The sequence below is a fragment of the Geotrypetes seraphini genome, chromosome 12 (genome assembly GCF_902459505.1).
Source record: "Geotrypetes seraphini chromosome 12, aGeoSer1.1, whole genome shotgun sequence".
NCBI lineage: Eukaryota > Metazoa > Chordata > Amphibia > Gymnophiona > Dermophiidae > Geotrypetes > Geotrypetes seraphini.
In genome coordinates this window covers 74,759,443-74,777,754 of record NC_047095.1, presented here as the reverse complement: position 1 = coordinate 74,777,754, position 18,312 = coordinate 74,759,443, and the positions used below count along the sequence as shown (strand labels likewise).

General features: G+C 45.3%; 1 protein-coding gene across 2 annotated transcripts in view; it reads left to right on the top strand.

Moving 5' to 3' along the window:
- The window catches only part of KDM4A (lysine demethylase 4A), a 226,336-nt gene that overhangs the window by 166,794 nt on the left and 41,230 nt on the right, over positions 1-18,312 (top strand). For both annotated transcript variants that reach the window (XM_033916196.1, XM_033916198.1), the window contains exons 12-13: positions 7,863-7,980; positions 8,509-8,690. In XM_033916196.1, coding sequence (XP_033772087.1) covers positions 7,863-7,980; positions 8,509-8,690 — 300 coding nt within the window. The remainder of the gene's footprint in view (positions 1-7,862; positions 7,981-8,508; positions 8,691-18,312) is intronic.

Sequence of the window (18,312 nt, the reverse complement as noted above, 5' to 3'; positions counted from 1 at the left end):
GGAATTTCATCCATGTTGATGACGTCCTTTGCAGTGATGCCAAGTTCAGATATTTCTTTGGCGACAAAGTCATGGAAATCGATCAATTTGTGCTGCCAGTCATCCGGAAGTCGCTGGCCAACAGTTGTTCTCATTCGAACCGATAGTCCGTTCCTTTTCATAAATTTCGAGATCCATGAAGCTTTGAAGTCAGGTATTCCTCTTCCGTTGGCAAGTAGTTTGCCTTCATCTGAATTGCAACGTTAGAGACTGATTGATTTTGCTCCCTTCTCCCCAGAATCCACTTCTTCAAGTCATCCTCCAGCTGAGGCCATTTTGGTTTGGCCCCACGATGTGCCCGTTTTCGCGGATTGCATTTCTCCAGTTCCTTCTTATCTTTTCTCCATTCACGCACCGATGTTTCTCCAACATCAAACTCTCTCGCTGCGGCCCGGTTGCCTATTTCCTCAGCTTTCGCAACGACTTTAAGCTTAAAGTCCGCTGTATATGACTTTCGTCTCATTCCTGGCATTATGGCATTTTAGAAAAACTTTACCTTTAAATTTAATCGATAAACTCTACTAGATAAATGCAGAATACCAATCTGAAGAGATCGAAATTAAAATGTGGGCTCTACATGCAGCACTAATGATCTTTTATAGGCTTACCCAATGGCTGGGATGCTGTTGTATACGCAAAATACTATTAAATGGGTCACTGGGCCAATTACAAGGCTAGATAGACAACAGAATGTGATGAGGGGGGACACAGCCATGGTGATCAAAAGCGCGCTGCGACAAAGGCCCGCCACGGTGACAGGTCAAAAGCGTGCCGCAACAAAAGCGCGCCGACAACCCGGCGCAGACAACTGAGCGCAAGCATGCTCAGACCATCTTCTTTGTCTGTAGATGGTCTGCGCATGCTTACAGAGCTGCGAGCTGCTTTTTCTTTTTTTACTTTATTAATACTTCACGAGCCCGTGGTTTTAACTCGCTTTAAACTCGCGGGTTAAAACCATGGGCTCACACTGCGGGGGAAGGGCAGGAGAGTCAGGGCAGCAAGACAGGAGCAGGGTGGCGATTCGGGGCAGAGGTTGAGGTGGCAAGGCAGGAGAATTTGGGGCTGAAAGGCAGGAGAACTCCGAGCGGCAAGGCAGGAGGAGGTTTTACTTCAATGAGCAGCATGCACGGTATATGCATGTGTTCGCTATATGGAAATTTGTTTACATACATGCTGTGTTCCCGCGCGCTATACGCGTATGCGCGTTATATGCGTGAAACTAAGGTAAATTTGCAGATGACACTAAACTGTTCAAAGTTGTTAAAATGCATGCGGATTGTGAAAAATTGTAGGAAGACTGGGCGTCCAAGTGGCAGATGAAATTTAAGTTCCCATCTGCCTCTGCTCAGTCTCCTGCGGAGTCTGCCCCCGTCCAGTCTCCCCAGCCATTGGCCGCGGGTGTCTTGGGACAAGGATTTTTTTCTGCTGACCCAGTTCCTCCGGATGAGGACTTGGATCTTTGGGTGGACAGGGGGACTTGGATCTTGGGATGATGTGGACCAGGGGGGGGGTTTGAAGGCACCGGTTGGCGAGGATACGTTGGTTCATGTGCATTTTTCACCAGGAAGAGCCGCAGGAGCTTATTCTTCAGGTGCCTTCAGTTTTGAGGATGAAGTTAAGGACCATCTCATGTTGTGGACCCTCTGCTTTGGGGATCCGGTCAATATCCCGCTCTTTTCCTATGCATCATGATATTCGAGATGTAGTGCACGCACAGTTGGAAGACTCTGAACGCACCTTTTCGATTACCGTGGTCTATGGCAAGGCTTTATCCCATCCCAGATGGGGATAGGAATACCTTCAAGTCTTCTGTTGCTGATGCAGTGGTTTCTGCTATCGTATATAAGCATACCGTGCCAGTTGAGGGCAGTTTGGCACTGAGAGATGCTCAGGACTGTAAGATGGAGTCTCTCCTTAAGCAGGCTGGAGTAGCTGTCCAGGAGGCGATTTGTGGCAGACTGGTAGCCCGGGCTTGTTTCCCGTGGTTGGAGTCTGCTTGACTGGTCTTTAGTTAATCAGGAGGTGGCTAAGATTGAGCTTGGCACTTCTTATCTCTCAGATGCCATGTATGATCTGTTGTGGGCATCTGCCAAGTCCATGGCTCTCGGAGTAGCTACTCTCTGCACCCTGTGGCTTCGGGATTGGTTGGCAGACGCGGCCTCTAAGGCTAAGTTCAGTAAATTTCCTTTTCAGGGCTAATTCCTGTTGGATAAGCTTGTTCAGGCTGTGATTCTAAGGTGCCTTGGCTTCCAGAGGACCAACTTCACTAGGCATCATGGGGAGGCATCACCCATTTTGGATCTGAATGCTTATGTTTATTAAAATCTTTATATACCACATATACAGCCAAAAAGGATCAAAGCTGTTTACAATATAACTTTTTCAAATAAATGAAAAGAACTCCATTTTAAATAAGAAAGAAAAAAAAAAAAACCATTTCTAATACATAATATCCTATACATCCAAATTAACAGATAAAATTAAAAACTATTAATTAATACCAATTTAAAACATTTATTTAAAAATATGTAAATGCAGACTGCAGTCCCAAATCTATCTCATCCATTTAAAAAGGCCAATTGAAAAAAAGTATGCCTTTAATTGTCAATAGGGCACTCTGGGTTCCGTCTTTTCTCATATGGAATCCCTGAAATTTGTCATTCTTGCTGTCCAACATCTCGGCCTGACAGAGGCCTACCTGCATGTTCCAATTCGGGCCTCCCATCATCGATTCCTTCACTCTCATCAGCCCAATTCAGGCCTCCCATCATTACATTACATTGGTGTCTTCTATCCTGCCAATACTTTTCAGTTCTAGGCGGTTTACAACAAGAGTTGGCCTGGGCATTTCCAGGGAGAATACGTGGTTAATAGATATAGTATGTGTCGGGATCTGTGGAGAGTCGATCAGGTTTAGTTAGATCATTTGACAAATTTCTTGAATAGAAAAGTTTTAAGTTCTTTCCTGAATGTTTTGTAGTTGGGTGTCATAGTCAGCAGATTGGAGAGGTGGCGGTCTAGTTTCGCTGCTCTGGTGGCTAATATATCTTTTTGCTTTGTATACCTTTGATTGGGGGGTGGGTAAAGTGTGCATGAGTTCTCTTTGGTCTGGATGTGTTTTTCCTGATTAGGCAGTTGCTCAGATAGCTTGGTCCGTTTCCATTTATGGCTTTGAATAGGATACAGAAGAATTTGTATTGTATGCATGCTTGTACTGGGAACCAGTGTGAATCTCGAAAAGCGGTGGTAATATGTTCATATTTTTTCAGCAAGTAAATCAGTCTAAGAGCTGTATTTTGGACTGTTTGTAATTGTTTTAGCATGTTGGTTGGGCATGACAGGTATAGGATGTTACAGTAGTCCAGGAGTCCTAGGATTAGCACTTGTACCAAGAGTTTGAATTGTTCGTTGTTGAAGTATTTTCGGATTTGCCTTAGGTTGCACATAATGCTTTCTGGATCATTTTGCTGATTTGAAGTTGCATGGTGCAGCCTTTGTCTATCATTATTCCCAGCAGTTTTAGATTGGGTTGCATGGAGTATGTGATGGAGTCTATTTCTAGGTTTGTTATGGTTGGGGTTTTGTTTTTTTTCTAGAACTAAGAATTTGGTTTTGCCTTGATTCAGCTTTAATTTGTGTCTCTCATCCATTTTGACACTGTTTCTAGTGCAGTATGTAGTTGTTCATTGTGTTGGGGTTGGTTTGGTCGAAAGGCAGGAGGATGGTGATGTCATCTGCATAGCTGTATGAAGTTATTCCTATTTCGTCTAAGCGTGTGCCAAGTGTAGCTATATAAAAGGTTGAAGAGTGTTGGAAATAGTGGGGAGCCTTGGGGGACTCCGCAGGGGTTGTTCCAGGATTCTGACTGTTCCTTGTTTGCTTTAACTCTGTATTTTCTTGAGTGGAGGAATCCTTCAAATCAATTGTAGACTTTGCCTGTGATTTCCTATTGCCTCCAGTGTTTGTAGTAGGATGTTGTGATCTACTAGGTTAAATGCCGCTGTGAGATTGAGTTGTATGAGTAGCATTTTTTTTTGCCTTTACATAGGTGTTGTTTGGCTGCATTTTTTGGAAAGCATTATCAGTTTTATGTGCTTCCCTTTTGTCCGGCCACAGCTCCACAAACTTTCACCAAGATTATGGTGGTGGTGGCAGCGGCCTTACACAAGTAGGGCATTCTGGTTCATCCCTATCTGGATGACTGGTTGATTTGAGTGAAGTCGTTTCAGAAAAGCTACCAGGTCACGGCTTAAGTAATGGAGTTTCTGCAGTCACTGGGCTGGGTGGTCAACTTGTCCAAAGGCTGGTTATCTCCGTCTCAGCTCTTAGAGTATCTCTGAGTTCTCTTCAACACTGGCTTGGGGAGAGTCTTCCTTCCCAAGGCCTTGGTGTTGAAATTGCAGTCGCAGATTTGCTCTCTGATGGATTGTCGTTGTCCTCGGATGCAGAATTTTCTGCAGGTCTTGGGGACAATGGTGGCCTCCCTGGAAGTAGTCAAGTGGGCTCGGGCTCATATGCGCCCTCTTCAATATGCTCTTCTTCGGCTGTGGTAGGCAGAGATTCATGATCTGGACTCCCCCATCCCTCTATAGAGGTTAGTTCGTCGCAGCCTACGCTGGTAGCTGTAGTCTTCCAATCTGGTTCAGGGGGCGAGTCTAGATCAGCCCATTGGACAGTGCTTCTTACAGATGTCAGTTGGGGAGAAAGATCTGAGAGTCATCAGCATAGATATGATATTGAAAACCACAGGAGGAGTTAAGAGCACCAAGGGAATGAGTATAGATGGAGAAGAGAAGAGGTCCCAGGACAGAGCCCTGGGTACTCTGATATATAGTGGGAGAGCAATGGAAGGGAGATCCACCTCTACATACACTTAAGGTTCGATAAGAGATGGGATGAGAAGCAGGAGAGCACAGGGTCCTGGAATCCAACTGATGACAGCATGTCAAGGAGAAGGCAGCGATGTCAAAAGCAGTAGTTAGATCAAAGAAGGATGAGGATAGAATAGTAGCCTTTGGATCTGGCCAGGAAGAGGTCATTGGAGTCTTTGGCATGGACAGTTTCAGTAGAGTGCAGTGGGCAAAAGCTTAATTGGAGTGAGTCAAAGATGGCTGGGGCTGCGGCGGTGAACAGCATGTTCGAGTAGCTTGAATAAGAAGGGGAGGAGGGAGATTGTTCAATAGTTGATAAGTAAAGTCCAGTGAAAGTTTTTTGGGGAGCGGTGTAATTATAGCATGTTAGAAGGCATTGAGGACAGTTGCAGTGGAAAGTGAGAGATTGAGGAGGTGACTATAGGAGAGAGAGCATTGAGTAGAGGGGTAGGAATTGGGTCAGAGGAGCAGGTAGTGAGTTTCTTCGTCAATGATTTTAAGAAAAGAATCAAGGACTGAGGGAGATTGACAGAATGAGCTGGGGAGGGAGAGGTGGAAGTGGCTTGGCTGAGAACTCAAGGTTAATTTTGTGAGCCTTTCATAAACATAATCGGCCATAGTCTGGAGGAAAAGTGATGGAGGGTTTGGAGGTGGGGCCACTTAGAGCAGAAAGTTCAGCGTAACAAAGAGATGGCAAGGGTTGGATCCAAGAGAGTCAGGTAGGTGTAGTGTTCTTGTTTGGCAAGTGAAAGAGCAGACTGGAAGGAGGTCAGGATGAAGTCAGTATGGGTGCGTGATTTGAGCCAGAGACATTCAGCAGAGCTGGCACAGGAGGATTTTTGGATTCAGCCAGGGCTGGGGTTTGGCACGCCTTATAGGGCATGGGTTGTGGGGAGCAAGGGTATCTGAAATGGAGAAAAGAGTGGTATTATAGAAGGAGGCAGCTTTGTTTACAGACTGTTGTAGAGAGGAGGGGTAAACAGTGCTGGAGAGAGTGCAGGGATCAATAGCCTAAACATATTGATGGAGATCAACCAGGCCTTGGGGTGGTGGATTGTGATAGAGCAGTTAGAGAAGAGGATAAGATAAGGCAGTAGCTGTTCGGGTGGGTGGAGCAGAGTTGAAGATTGAATAAGGATTATTTATTATTTTTAAAATTTCTAATAAACTGCCTATAACTAAGTGGTTAACAGTTAAAACATACACAGCAATTCAAAGGACAATACATTTATAAAATGTAATCGATTATAGAACAAATCACAGAGCAATTTAAACCACTTACAATAATGTCAGTAAACTCAACGAGTTTGCATATGATTTATCCCCACTAAGTAAATTGCAGCAATCACAATTCTCGATTCTCATTAAATAAGCATACCAACATAAATTGGGTTTTGGTTTATTGACTTATATCTCACTTTGTACAAAGCGGGTTCCAACTGGTACATACATAGTTAAAATTATATTACATTACATTAGGGATTTCTATTCCGCCATTACCTTGCAGTTCAAGGTGGATTACAAAAGAATTATCAAGGAAGTATTACAAAAAGATCTTATCAAAAAGAGATTTGGTCATTTTCAAAGAGAGTAAGAAATGAGTATGGTTATTTGTTTAGGGTAGTTGGCTTTAGTGAGAGGTGGTGTTATTTCTTGAATAGTATGATCTTTAAATTAAGTCTCTCCCACTAGTGATTTAAATCGATTTGATTTAAATCAAATCCTCTCTGTTGTCTAACATGTAAATATTAGGCTCAGGAAACCATTGAGTATATCCTGATCTAAGAGCTTCACTGGCCTAAACTTCTGGGAAGAGTTTTATTACCACAGTCCCTGTATCCAACTGGAACCTCCCCAGATTGTGTCCAACCAGTAAGTTTACTTAGAAATGTCATGTTTTTCTCTCTTTTTAAAGCTAGAGAAAAAAACAACAACCCGTTTTATCATTGTCTTCCATCTATGAAGATATTCAGCTTCTTCTCCTCCTTAATTCACATTCTCCCTCCTGTTCTCTCACATTTCTGAAAAATTAGATATGGTTGCTGACTGGTTAATGGCAAACAAATTAAAAATCAACTTGCAGAAAACCGCAGTTATGATCTTTTCCAAACCCACCTTTTCTTTTTTAGCAAGATCTTTGGAGTTGTGATGGAGACAATACCATATCTTTTCACTCCCACATTTAAAAGGTACTTTCTTCCTCTTTCCTTGCTCTCCATTGCATTTGCTCCATTTATTCATTTCTTTCCATAGGTTCTATTCTTATTGATCTTCCAAACGTCCAACTCCATCTTTTACAGCTTGTGCAGAACACTGGAGTCAAATTCCTTTATCGCCGTCCCAAATTTGTTCACATTACTCCTCTTCTTAAAGCAGAACACATCCTTCCTATCACATCCAACATTCTTTCTTTCCAAATTCAATCCTAGGGCTTACCATCTTTCTTGTTTAGTCCTCATGGTTTGTTCGTCCCAGCAGCACATGCTGACTGTTCCCTCTTTTAGACAACTATTCCTTGATATTCACAGAAATTCAACTTTCTTAGTCATGGCTCCAAATTTACGGAATTCCCTTCTGTTCTGTCTTTGTGCTGAAAGTTCATTGATAAGATTCAAAGCCCAGAAGAGGCGGTCGGAGCATACAGTGAGTGATTTCCTGCACTCACCAGCGCTCCAGATGCTCTCTCCTGCCTCTCCCGCTGCCCTCTCCCCTCTCCAGTCTCCCCCCATTGAAAAACCGTATCCGCGGTTTTTCACGATTCGTGGGGGTTCCTGGAACGAATATCGGGGGAGTACTGTACTGAACTGGTTATTTCTATTTTTCTGTATGAATATTTTTATTATTGCTTGATGAGAAATGTGTTTTCTTGAAAATTACTATTAAAAGATTTTAAAATAAATTGTCCTGTGTTTATGGGGATGAGTAGAGGTGACCTTTTTGCTTGTTCCATAGGAGGCAGAAGAATGCTTGAAGTCAAAGGAGAGCAAGAGCGGCAAGGGATGCCAGCAGCCTTTGAGTAAACTCCCTCGCCACCATCCTTTGGTGATGAAGGATTTTGGGAGTGATGAAGGTGAGTTCTGCAGTCTGACTAGGGTAATCGCTGGCCCTGCTTCAGATGAGGGGGAGGAGTATGCTGAAGGCCAGGTGTGAGCTTCTACACTGTAGTCTGCAGTTAGGCTAAGACCATTATACCCGTTTAATGATAGTCACCTGGGTTGGCCAAAGGCTATCTGTCATGCTCTTAAATGGGCCTGACTAGTCCCTACATATCTGTATCTCAGTCAGGGCATAAGGCTGGTGTTATATTCGGTAGATAATGCAATGTTAGCAGTGACAATTTAGGTAAAGCACAGATACCATGACGTGTTACGATGGCAGCCTTTTTTATATGTTCCTTTCATGTAGTTTGTTTTGAAGTATTATAGTTAGATTTTGTGGGGCCCTCAATGTACTGTATATGTTACGTGGCCAGATATATCAAACCAGATGTCCTCTGATATGTGGAGGCAGTACTGGTTTTTAACCAAGCTTACAGAGTCCCTGCAATGGAGTGTTTATCACATACAGTGCAACTTGGAACAGAGATTCTGTCTTACAGAGATGCCAGATCACATAGCGGCAGAAGAAGAGCTGGATGAGACCGAACCTTGGGCAAAACCTCTTACCCAGCTTTGGCAGAACCGGCCGCCGAATTTCCAGGCTGAAAAAGAATATAATATGGCAATGGCGCGGCAACCCCCTTACTGTGCTGTCTGCATGCTGTTTCAAACATACCAACAGGTAAAGCATTTCCGACCCTTCTTTGCTGACTGCATGCTCTTCGTTGTGCAGCATTTAACTAGTTTTCTGGTAGTACAATCAGTGTTGAAGCATAAATTGATCTATTTATGTGTGATATGTTCCTTTCCAGTTGATAGAAACATGAAAGCAGATGGAAGCCAAATGGCCCATCCAGTCTGCTCATCCGCAACATCCACTATCTCCTCCTCTCCCTGAGAAATCCCATGTGCCTGTCCCATGCTTTTTTGAATTCACAGTCCTTGTCTCCACCACCTCTATTGGGAGACTATTCCATGCATCCACCACCCTTTCTGTAAAAAAGTATTTTGATTACTCCTGAGCCTATCACCTAAGAACATAAGAAGTTGCCTCCGCTGGGTCAGACCAGAGGTCCATCGCGCCCAGCAGCCCGCACCCGCGGCGGCCCATCAGGTCCATGACCTGTCAGGTGTTCCTTGACTTAGCCCTTTAATCCCCCTTTTTCTTCTATCTATACTCTTCCTAACCTATCTCTACTTTTATCTATACCCCTCAATCCCCCTATCCTTCAGGAATTTATCCAATCCCTCTTTGAATCCCCGTAGCGTGCTCTGCCCTATCACAACCTCCGGGAGCGCGTTCCATGTGTCCACCACTCTCTGGGAGTAGGACCTTGCGGAAAATCTGGACAGGCTGATGAGGAGGAGACCCAACAGAACCCAGAGGACTGCGCCACTGACACAGACCTGAGACCAGAGAGACTAGCTGACTGCGCCACTGACACAGACCTGAGACCAGAGAGACAGTTGAGGAAGGGGAGATCTGCTATCGCAGTAGGCGACTCAATCCTGAGAGGAGTGGACAGTCACATAGCTGGAGGGAGAGAGGACCGACTAGTGACATGTCTCCCTGGGGCAAGAACGAAGGACGTCATCGACAGAATTGAGAGGATCCTGGAAGGGGCCAAGACGGAGGAGACAGCTGTAGTAATCCATGTTCGAACCAACGACGTCGGCAGGAGGGACTACAACAGGACTGCACTAACTGATCAGTTCAGGATCCTGGGGAGGAAACTGAAACTGAGGGCAAGGAAGATAGCCTTCTCAGAGATCCTACCAGTACCGAGAGCGGACGCACAGAGGCAGAGCGAACTACAAGCAATAAACGGTTGGCTCAGGAGATGGTGCGAGGAGGAGGGTTTCCTTTTTGTTCGGAACTGGACAACTTTCTCGGGAAAGAATAAGCTCTACAGGAGAGATGAACTGCACCTGAGCACGACTGGGACGAGGATGCTGACATGCAACGTCCAGAGCGCCATAGACTTGGCTTTAAACTGAGGAAGAGGGGAAAGCCGACAGTCAATCTGACACATCGGACAAAAGTATCAAATAAGGATACTGAGCAAGGACATTGTAAAAGAGGGATCGGGACTGAGTGGGAATTTTTGAAAAAAGGACCTAAGGAAGCAATACAAGGGCCCGGGGCCAAGGACATTGAGCAAGGACATTTTAAAAAAGGGATTGGGACTGAGTGGAAATTTTTGGGAAAAGGACCTAAGGACGCAATGCAGATGCCCAGGGCCAAGAACCTTGAACGAGGACACTGTAAAAGAGGGCTCAGGACTGAGTGGGAATTTTTTGAAGAAGGACCTAAGGACAAATTGCAGGGGTCTAGGACACAATTAAAACTGACAAACAGGACTAACAGAGAACAACGGAATCCAGAGGGACAACCAAAAATGAGGAAACAGGCTGAGGACGAAACAGACACACCACAGGAGGAGGATGACCGAGACGAGGCTTGGGGACTGGCAGCTCACGAGGGGGTCACCAGGAGCGCCAAACCACGAGGAAAACCAGCAAGAAAGGCAAACAACCGGGACTTACACTGCCTGTACACTAATGCTAGGAGCCTAAGGGCTAAAATGGGAGAGCTGGAAGTATTAGCCAGCACAAAGGGCCAAGACATAATTGGAGTCACAGAAACGTGGTGGACTGATGACGATGAATGGGATGTGGCTTTACCAGGGTTCAAACTACAGGAGAGATAGGTCACACAAAAAGGGTGGAGGAATAGCGCTATATATAAAAGATTCCATACCTTCAACTAGGATGGAAACAACAATAAGGGCAGATGACTTGGAATCACTATGGGTTAAGCTACCAGGAGGAACAGGAGCGGACATAAAATTGGGTCTGTACTATCGCCCACCTGGCCAATCGGAAGAAATCGACCAGGACCTGGAGGCCGAACTGAGGCAGTTATGCAAAAGCGGAAGTGTGGTGGTGATGGGGGACTTCAAGCACCCGGGAATAGACTGGAGCATCGGGCACTCGAACTGTATGAGGGAGACCGAATTCATGGAGGTCACGAGGGACTGTTTCATGGAACAGCTGGTCACGGAACCAACACGGGGAGATGCCACTCTTGACCTAATCTTCAACGGACTAGGGGGACCCGCTAAGGAAGTGGCAGTACTAGCCCCACTAGGAAACAGCGATCACAACACGATCCAGTACAGGCTAGAAATTGGATCATCAAAGGTTAAAAGAACCACAACGACATCAATCAACTTCAAAAAAGGAAATTATGAAGCCATGAGGAAAATGGTGGGAAAGAAACTCAACGATACCACAAGAAAGATGGAGTCCGTAGAAAAAGCCTGGACCCTACTCAAGGGCACGGTGCACGAAGCACAGAACCTGTGCGTCCCCAAGTTCAGGAAAGGGTGCAAAAAAAATAGAACAAAAAACCCAGTGTGGATAACAAATGCAGTGAAAAAGACGATAAGTGATAAGAAGGCATCATTCAAAAAATGGAAAAAAGACCAGACAGACGACAACCAAAAGGAGCATAAAAAAACACCAAAAGGAGTGTCACCGAGTGGTTAGGAAAACAAAAAGAGAGTATGAAGAGAGACTGGCAGGGGAAGCAACAAACTTCAAATCATTCTTCAGGTACGTCAAGGGGAAGCAACCAGCTAGGGAGGAAGTGGGACCCTTGGATGATGGAGACAGAAAGGGAGTGGTAAAAGAGGAAAAGGAGATAGCGGACAGGTTAAATGAGTTCTTCACGTCAGTTTTCACAAGGGAGGACACAACCAACATTCTGGAACCCGAGGAGATCGTAAAAGGAGATCAGGATGAAAATCTGGTCCAACTAGAGGTGAGCAAGGTGGATGTCCTCAGGCAGATAGACAGGCTAAAGAGCGACAAATCGCCAGGTCCGGACGGCATTCACCCAAGGGTACTCAAGGAACTAAGGAACGAAATAGCTCAGCCACTTCAACAGATATGCAACCTATCCTTAAAAACTGGAGAGATTCCGGAGGACTGGAAAATAGCAAATGTCACGCCCATCTTCAAGAAAGGCTCAAGGGGAGACCCAGGAAACTACAGGCCGGTGAGCTTGACCTCGGTCCCGGGAAAGATGATGGAAGCGCTGATTAAAGACAGCATCTGGGAACACATCGAAAACAATGAGCAGCTAAAGTCGAGCCAGCATGGCTTCTGCAAGGGCAGATCATGCCTCATGAACTTATTATACTTCTTTGAGGGGGTAAACAGCCAGGTGGATAAAGGGGAATCCATAGACATCATTTACCTTGACTTCCAAAAAGCCTTCGACAAGGTACCACATGAAAGACTGCTAAGGAAGCTATGGAACCACGGGGTGCAAGGGATGGTCCACCGATGGATCAAAAACTGGCTGGCGGACAGGAAACAGAGGGTTGGAGTAAAGGGCCATTACTCAGTTTGGAAATGGGTCACGAGCGGAGTTCCACAAGGGTCGGTGCTGGGACCGCTTCTGTTCAATATATTTATTAACGACCTGGAGGCGGGAACAAAATGTGAGGTTATTAAATTTGCGGATGACACTAAACTATACAGCAGGGTCAAAACCATGGAGGACTGCGAAGACCTCCAAAAAGATCTGACAACGCTGGAAGAGTGGGCCAAAAAGTGGCAGATGAGCTTCAACATAGGGAAATGCAAGGTCATGCATGTTGGGAAAAAGAACCCGATGTTCACTTACAAGATGGGGGGATCACCGCTAGGGGTGAGCAACCTTGAAAGAGACCTGGGAGTGATGGTAGACACAACATTGAAGGCGTCGGTGCAGTGCGCCACAGCCTCAAGGAAAGCGAACATAATGTTGAGTATCATTAAGAAAGGTATCACGACCAGGACGAAGGAAGACATCCTGCCACTGTATCGTGCATTGGTGCGCCCACACCTGAAGTACTGTGTCCAGTACTGATCGCCATACCTCAAGAAGGACATGGCGGTACTTGAGAGAGTCCAGAGAACAGCAACTAAGCTAATAAAGGGTATGGGGGACCTCTCATACACTGACAGACTGAAAAAGCTGGGGCTTTTCTCGCTGGAAAAGCGACGACTCAGAGGAGACATGATAGAAACCTTCAAGATCATGAAGGGCATAGAAAAAGTGGACAGGGACAGATTTTTCAAATTATGGGGAACCACAAGTACAAGGGGACACTCAGAGAAATTGAGAGGGGAAAGGTTTAGAACAAATGCCAGGAAGTTCTTTTTCACCCAGAGGGTGGTGGATACATGGAACGCGCTACCGGAAGATGTGATAAGCAGAAGCACGCTACAGGGCTTCAAGGAGGGTCTGGACAGGTACCTGGAGGACAAAGGGATTGAGGGGTACAGATAAGAGTAGAGGTAAGGTTAGAGGGATAGGATTAGAGGTAATTTGTAAAATTAGTCAGAGACCACTGTTCAGGCAGTGGGCCTGATGGGCCGCCGCGAGAGCGGACCGCTGGGCGAGGTGGACCTCTGGTCTGCCTCAGCGGAGGCAACTTCTTATGTTCTTCCTGGCATTGGTTCTTAACTTGTCCCCTTTCAGTTTCTCCGAGTGCCCCCTTATACTTGTGGTTCCCCGTAGTCTGAAAAATATGTCCCTGTCTACCTTCTCTATGCCTTTCATGATCTTGAAAGTTTCTATCATGTCTCCTCTAAGTCTCCGCTTTACAGGGAGAAGAGCCCCAGCTTTTCTAACCTATTAGCGTATGAAAGGTTTTCCATACCTCTTGGTTACTTTCCCCTAGCAATGATCCCCCCATTGTGTAGCTGAACATCGGGTTCTTTTTCCCTATATGCATGACCTTGCATTTCTCTATGTTAAAGCGCATTTGCCACTATTTTGCCCACTCTTCCAATTTCTTTAGGGCCCTTTGCAGGTCTTCACAGTCTTCCACGGTTCTAACCCTGCTGCAGAGTTTGGTGTCATCTGCAAATTTAATAACTTCACACTTCGTCCCCATTTCCAGGTCGTTTATGAATATATTGAACAGCAGCAATCCCAGCACCGACCCCTGTGGAACACCACTCGTGACCCACTGCCAGTCCGAGTATTGGCCTTTTACTCCAACCCTTTGTTTTCTTTCTGCCAACCAGTGTTTAATCCATCGGTAAATTCGTTGCAGGTACAGGGAGGCGCCTAGGGACTAGTGCTGCCTGATTTGCGATTCGAATCAATTCGATTCACTTTGAATTGATTTGTTTAAAAAAAAATTGGGCTTGCTGATTCGACCAGGTATCCTAAACAGGAGCGGCAGCGCAGCCTCTTGCTGGTCGTCCACTGCTGCTCCTGCTTTAGTGGGCCCCTCAGGTCAGGCGGGAAGTGCTGCAGTTCTTAAGCACTTTTTGTAGTGTTCTCCGGCTTCCCCCCTGGCCTCCCAGTCTTACCTTCAGCTAACTACAGCAGCCTGCCCTGCAAAAGAATCGCCGGTGCTGTAGCGATCCCTGCAAGGCACATTCCCTCTGCTACAATCCCGTCCCTGACATCAGAGGAGGGACGGGACCATGATAGAGGGAACGTGCGGCAGAGGCCAATGGCAGCTTGCTAGGATCACTACAGTACCAGCAATCCTCTCTGCAGTCTGCCATAATTAGCTGAAGGCAATACCGGGAGGCCGGAGCATGCTAGAAAGAAGGGGGGAACATGAAGGCCTTCAGGGGGGGAGGGGGGCCTGGTGTAGAAGTACATGGAGGGAGGGAAGGTCCAAAGAGATGTGCACATGCGGGACTAGGGGGGAAGAAATAATGGATCTAAATACAGAGGAGAGGGAGAGAAATGGTGGATGGGATTTAGAGAGGGAAGGAACAGAAAGGGAGAGAAGTTGGACATTAGGGATGGTGTAGATGGGGGGATAGAGATACTGGATAGGAGGGTAGTTGGGAAGAGAAAGGGAGAGCTGGTGGACCCTAGGGTGGTGGGGAAGGAGGGAGAGATGCTGGATGAAAGTGTAGTTGCGAAAAGGAGAGATGGTGGATCTGGGGATGGTGGCGTCCATCGCTGCAGCTGCGGGGATGGAGACGAAAAAAAGGAAAGATGCCAGGCCTTCTGGGGGAGGAAAGGGAAACAGAATGGGAAGACAGAGATAGAAGATGGATAGTTAGCACAGAGAGAGAAAAAAACAACAAATGGGCAGGAGACCCTGGCAAGTATTAGAAGATGTTTGTCGCAGAGCCTGGGACCAACATGATTTGAATAATAACCAGACAACAAAAAGTAGAAAAAATAATTTTATTTCCAGTTTTGTGATTATGTGTCAGATTTGAAATGTGTATCCTGCCAGAGCTGGTATTAGACCACGAATATGAGCTAGGATTTAACAGAGAGAGTAAAAGTCTTTTTTGTTTACACCACAGCACCAGTGTGGGTAGGAGAGGGCAAATGGGGTGGAGTGGGTGAAGAGGCTATAAAATAAACCCAACAGGATGTTTAAAAAAAACAAAAAAAAAACACCCAATTGGGCAGGAAAATCGAATCGAAAAATCGATTCAATAGGCTGAATCGAATTGAAATTTTTTTTCCTGAATCAGGAATGCTTAAGCTCGCCCAAAGCTGGGCGTGGATGTGGTTTTGCCCGAAAGCGGCCTTAGGCGAACTTAAGCGGCCCTAGGCATCTCCCTAGGGCTGCGATAAGCACCAGAAATTTGCCCCTCTATGTCACATTTGGATGTTTTTATTGAAAACGAGCCCCATATTGTCTCAACTCCAAATCTAAATGCCTATATGCATAGTAACATAGTAGATGACGGCAGATAAAGACCTGAATGGTCCATCCAGTCTGCCCAACCTGATTCAACCCAAATTTTTTTTTTTTATTTTTTTTTTTATTTATTTTTTTTTTATTTTTCTTCTTGGCTACTTCTGGGCAAGAATCCAAAGCTCCACCCGGTACTGTGCTTGGGTTCCAACTGCCGAAATCTCTGTTAAGACTTACTCCAGCCCATCTACACCCTCCCAGCCATTGAAGTCTTCCCCTGCCCATCCTCCTCCAAACGACCATGCACAGACACAGACCGTGCAAGTCTGCCCAGTAACTGGCCTAGTTCAATCTTTAATATTATTTTCTGATTCTAAATCTTCTGTGTTCATCCCACGCTTCTTTGAACTCAGTCACAGTTTTACTCTCCACCACCTCTCTCGGGAGCGCATTCCAGGCATCCACTACCCTCTCCGTAAAGTAGAATTTCCTAACATTGCCCCTGAATCTACCACCCCTCAACCTCAAAGGGGTGGTAGATTCAGGGGCAATGTTAGGAAATTCTACAATTCTGCAATTGGCATGATGGCAAATTACCAACCAGTGTTTAAGCAATATGACTATAACCTATACAGAGTGGTGGTGGTGGTTCTGGCCACCTACTTAGGCAGACTGGATGGACCATGCTGGTCTTTATCTGCCATCATTTATAGCAGTATATAAAAAATAAATTATTATTATTATCATCATTTACTGTGTTACTGTGATCTCAAATCTCCTGATTTCTCTGGAATTTATAAATACTGTACCTGCACTGGTGACAGAGTTAAATTGTAAAGGCAGATCTGGGAGAGTCAGATCAGAAACCTAGAGAAACAAGAGCCATGAATGGATCAGTGCATGGCCTGACATAGAAGAGGCCACAGCACTTCTGGAATCATGGTCTGGGGCCACAGGAGGAAGACATAGCAGTAGCAGGGATTGTACTTATACTGCAGTAGTCAGAACCATACCACAGAAATGGTTCTGGTAAGCTCTTCATTAGGCAATTGGTGCTTTTAGGGGGAGCAGAGGGGAAACAAACATTCCCTATACAGAAAGCAATCCCTCTGCTTAGTGAGAAACAGCTGAGCAGAGGTTCATGATGAAAGGCAGAAGAAAGGATTCTAATAATGATAGTTGGGCAACTGAAGACTGGGCACCAGGAGGGTAGGAAGCAGGGTGAGGAGCTGCTGTCCAAGAGGAAAATATAAGGTTGACTACAATACAGTAGTTGTTTAAAATATAGCAGTACAATTGAGGTTTACCGTACTCTTACTTCTGGACAGGGTACTGAAGTGGTGACTGCAACAAAACATATTTTTCTCAAGGTAGATAAGAGGGAGAGGGAGTAGATGTGTTAATATAATTGAAGAGCAGACCATGAAAATGTTCTAGGTGTCGGCATAAGAAGTAAGTATTTAAAAATAAAAACTAAACATAGTAACATAGTAGATGACGGCAGATAAAGACCCGAATGGTCCATCCAGTCTGCCCAACCTGATTCAATTTAAATATTTAAATTTTTTCTTCTTAGCTATTTCTGGGCAAGAATCCAAAGCTTTACCCTGTACTGTGCTTGGATTCCAACTGCTGAAATCTCTGTTAAGACTTACTCCAGCCCATCTACACCCTCCCAGCCATTGAAGCCCTCCCAAGCCCATCCACCAAACGGTCATACACAGACACAGACCGTGCAAGTCTGCCCAGTACCAGCCTTAGTTCAATATTTAATATTATTTTCTGATTCTAGATCCTCTGTGTTCATCCCACGCTTCTTTGAACTCAGTCACCGTTTTCCTCTCTACCACCTCTCTCTGGAGCGCATTCCAGGCGCCCACCACCCTCTTCGTAAAGTAGAATTTCCTAACATTGCCCCTGAATCTACCACCCCTCAACCTCAAATTATGTCCTCTGGTTTTACCATTTTCCTTTCTCTGAAAAATATTTTGTTCTACGTTAATACCTTTCAAGTATTTGAACGTCTGAATCATATCTCCCCTGTCTCTCCTTTCCTCTAGGGTATACATATTCAGGGCTTCCAGTCTCTCCTCATACGTCTTCTGGTGCAAGCAGATAAATACCTGCTCCCAATTTATAGCCGGCATAGCTAGAATCAATATTACCTCCCAAAGTGGTATAAATTTAATAGGAGGGGCATGTTGAATAAGAGCCTTATAAAATCTCGATTCACATCCACGACCACTACTTCCCATGAGCACCCACTCCGGGGGGGGGCTGTCTCAGGTAATTGGAGTTCCCCTATAGCCTTGTGATCAATAAAGTCCGCCACTTATGGGCAGACTTGATGAAACGTTCAGGTCTTTATCTGCTGCCATTTACTATGTTACTTGACGATAGCGAAAATGATCAGAAGCTTCCAAATCATAAGTCTCCAATAGATCAGAAAACGGTAATAGACTTTAATCTTCCACAAAATCCCCCAAGTCCATGAAACCATGCTGAACCCATGTTTGAAAGCGAATATCTAACCTTCCTGGCTGAAAACCCGCAGCCACCCATAATGGGGTGCCTCTGAAATAGTCTAGATCTAAAGAGACGGGTCCGCATCCTGGCCCT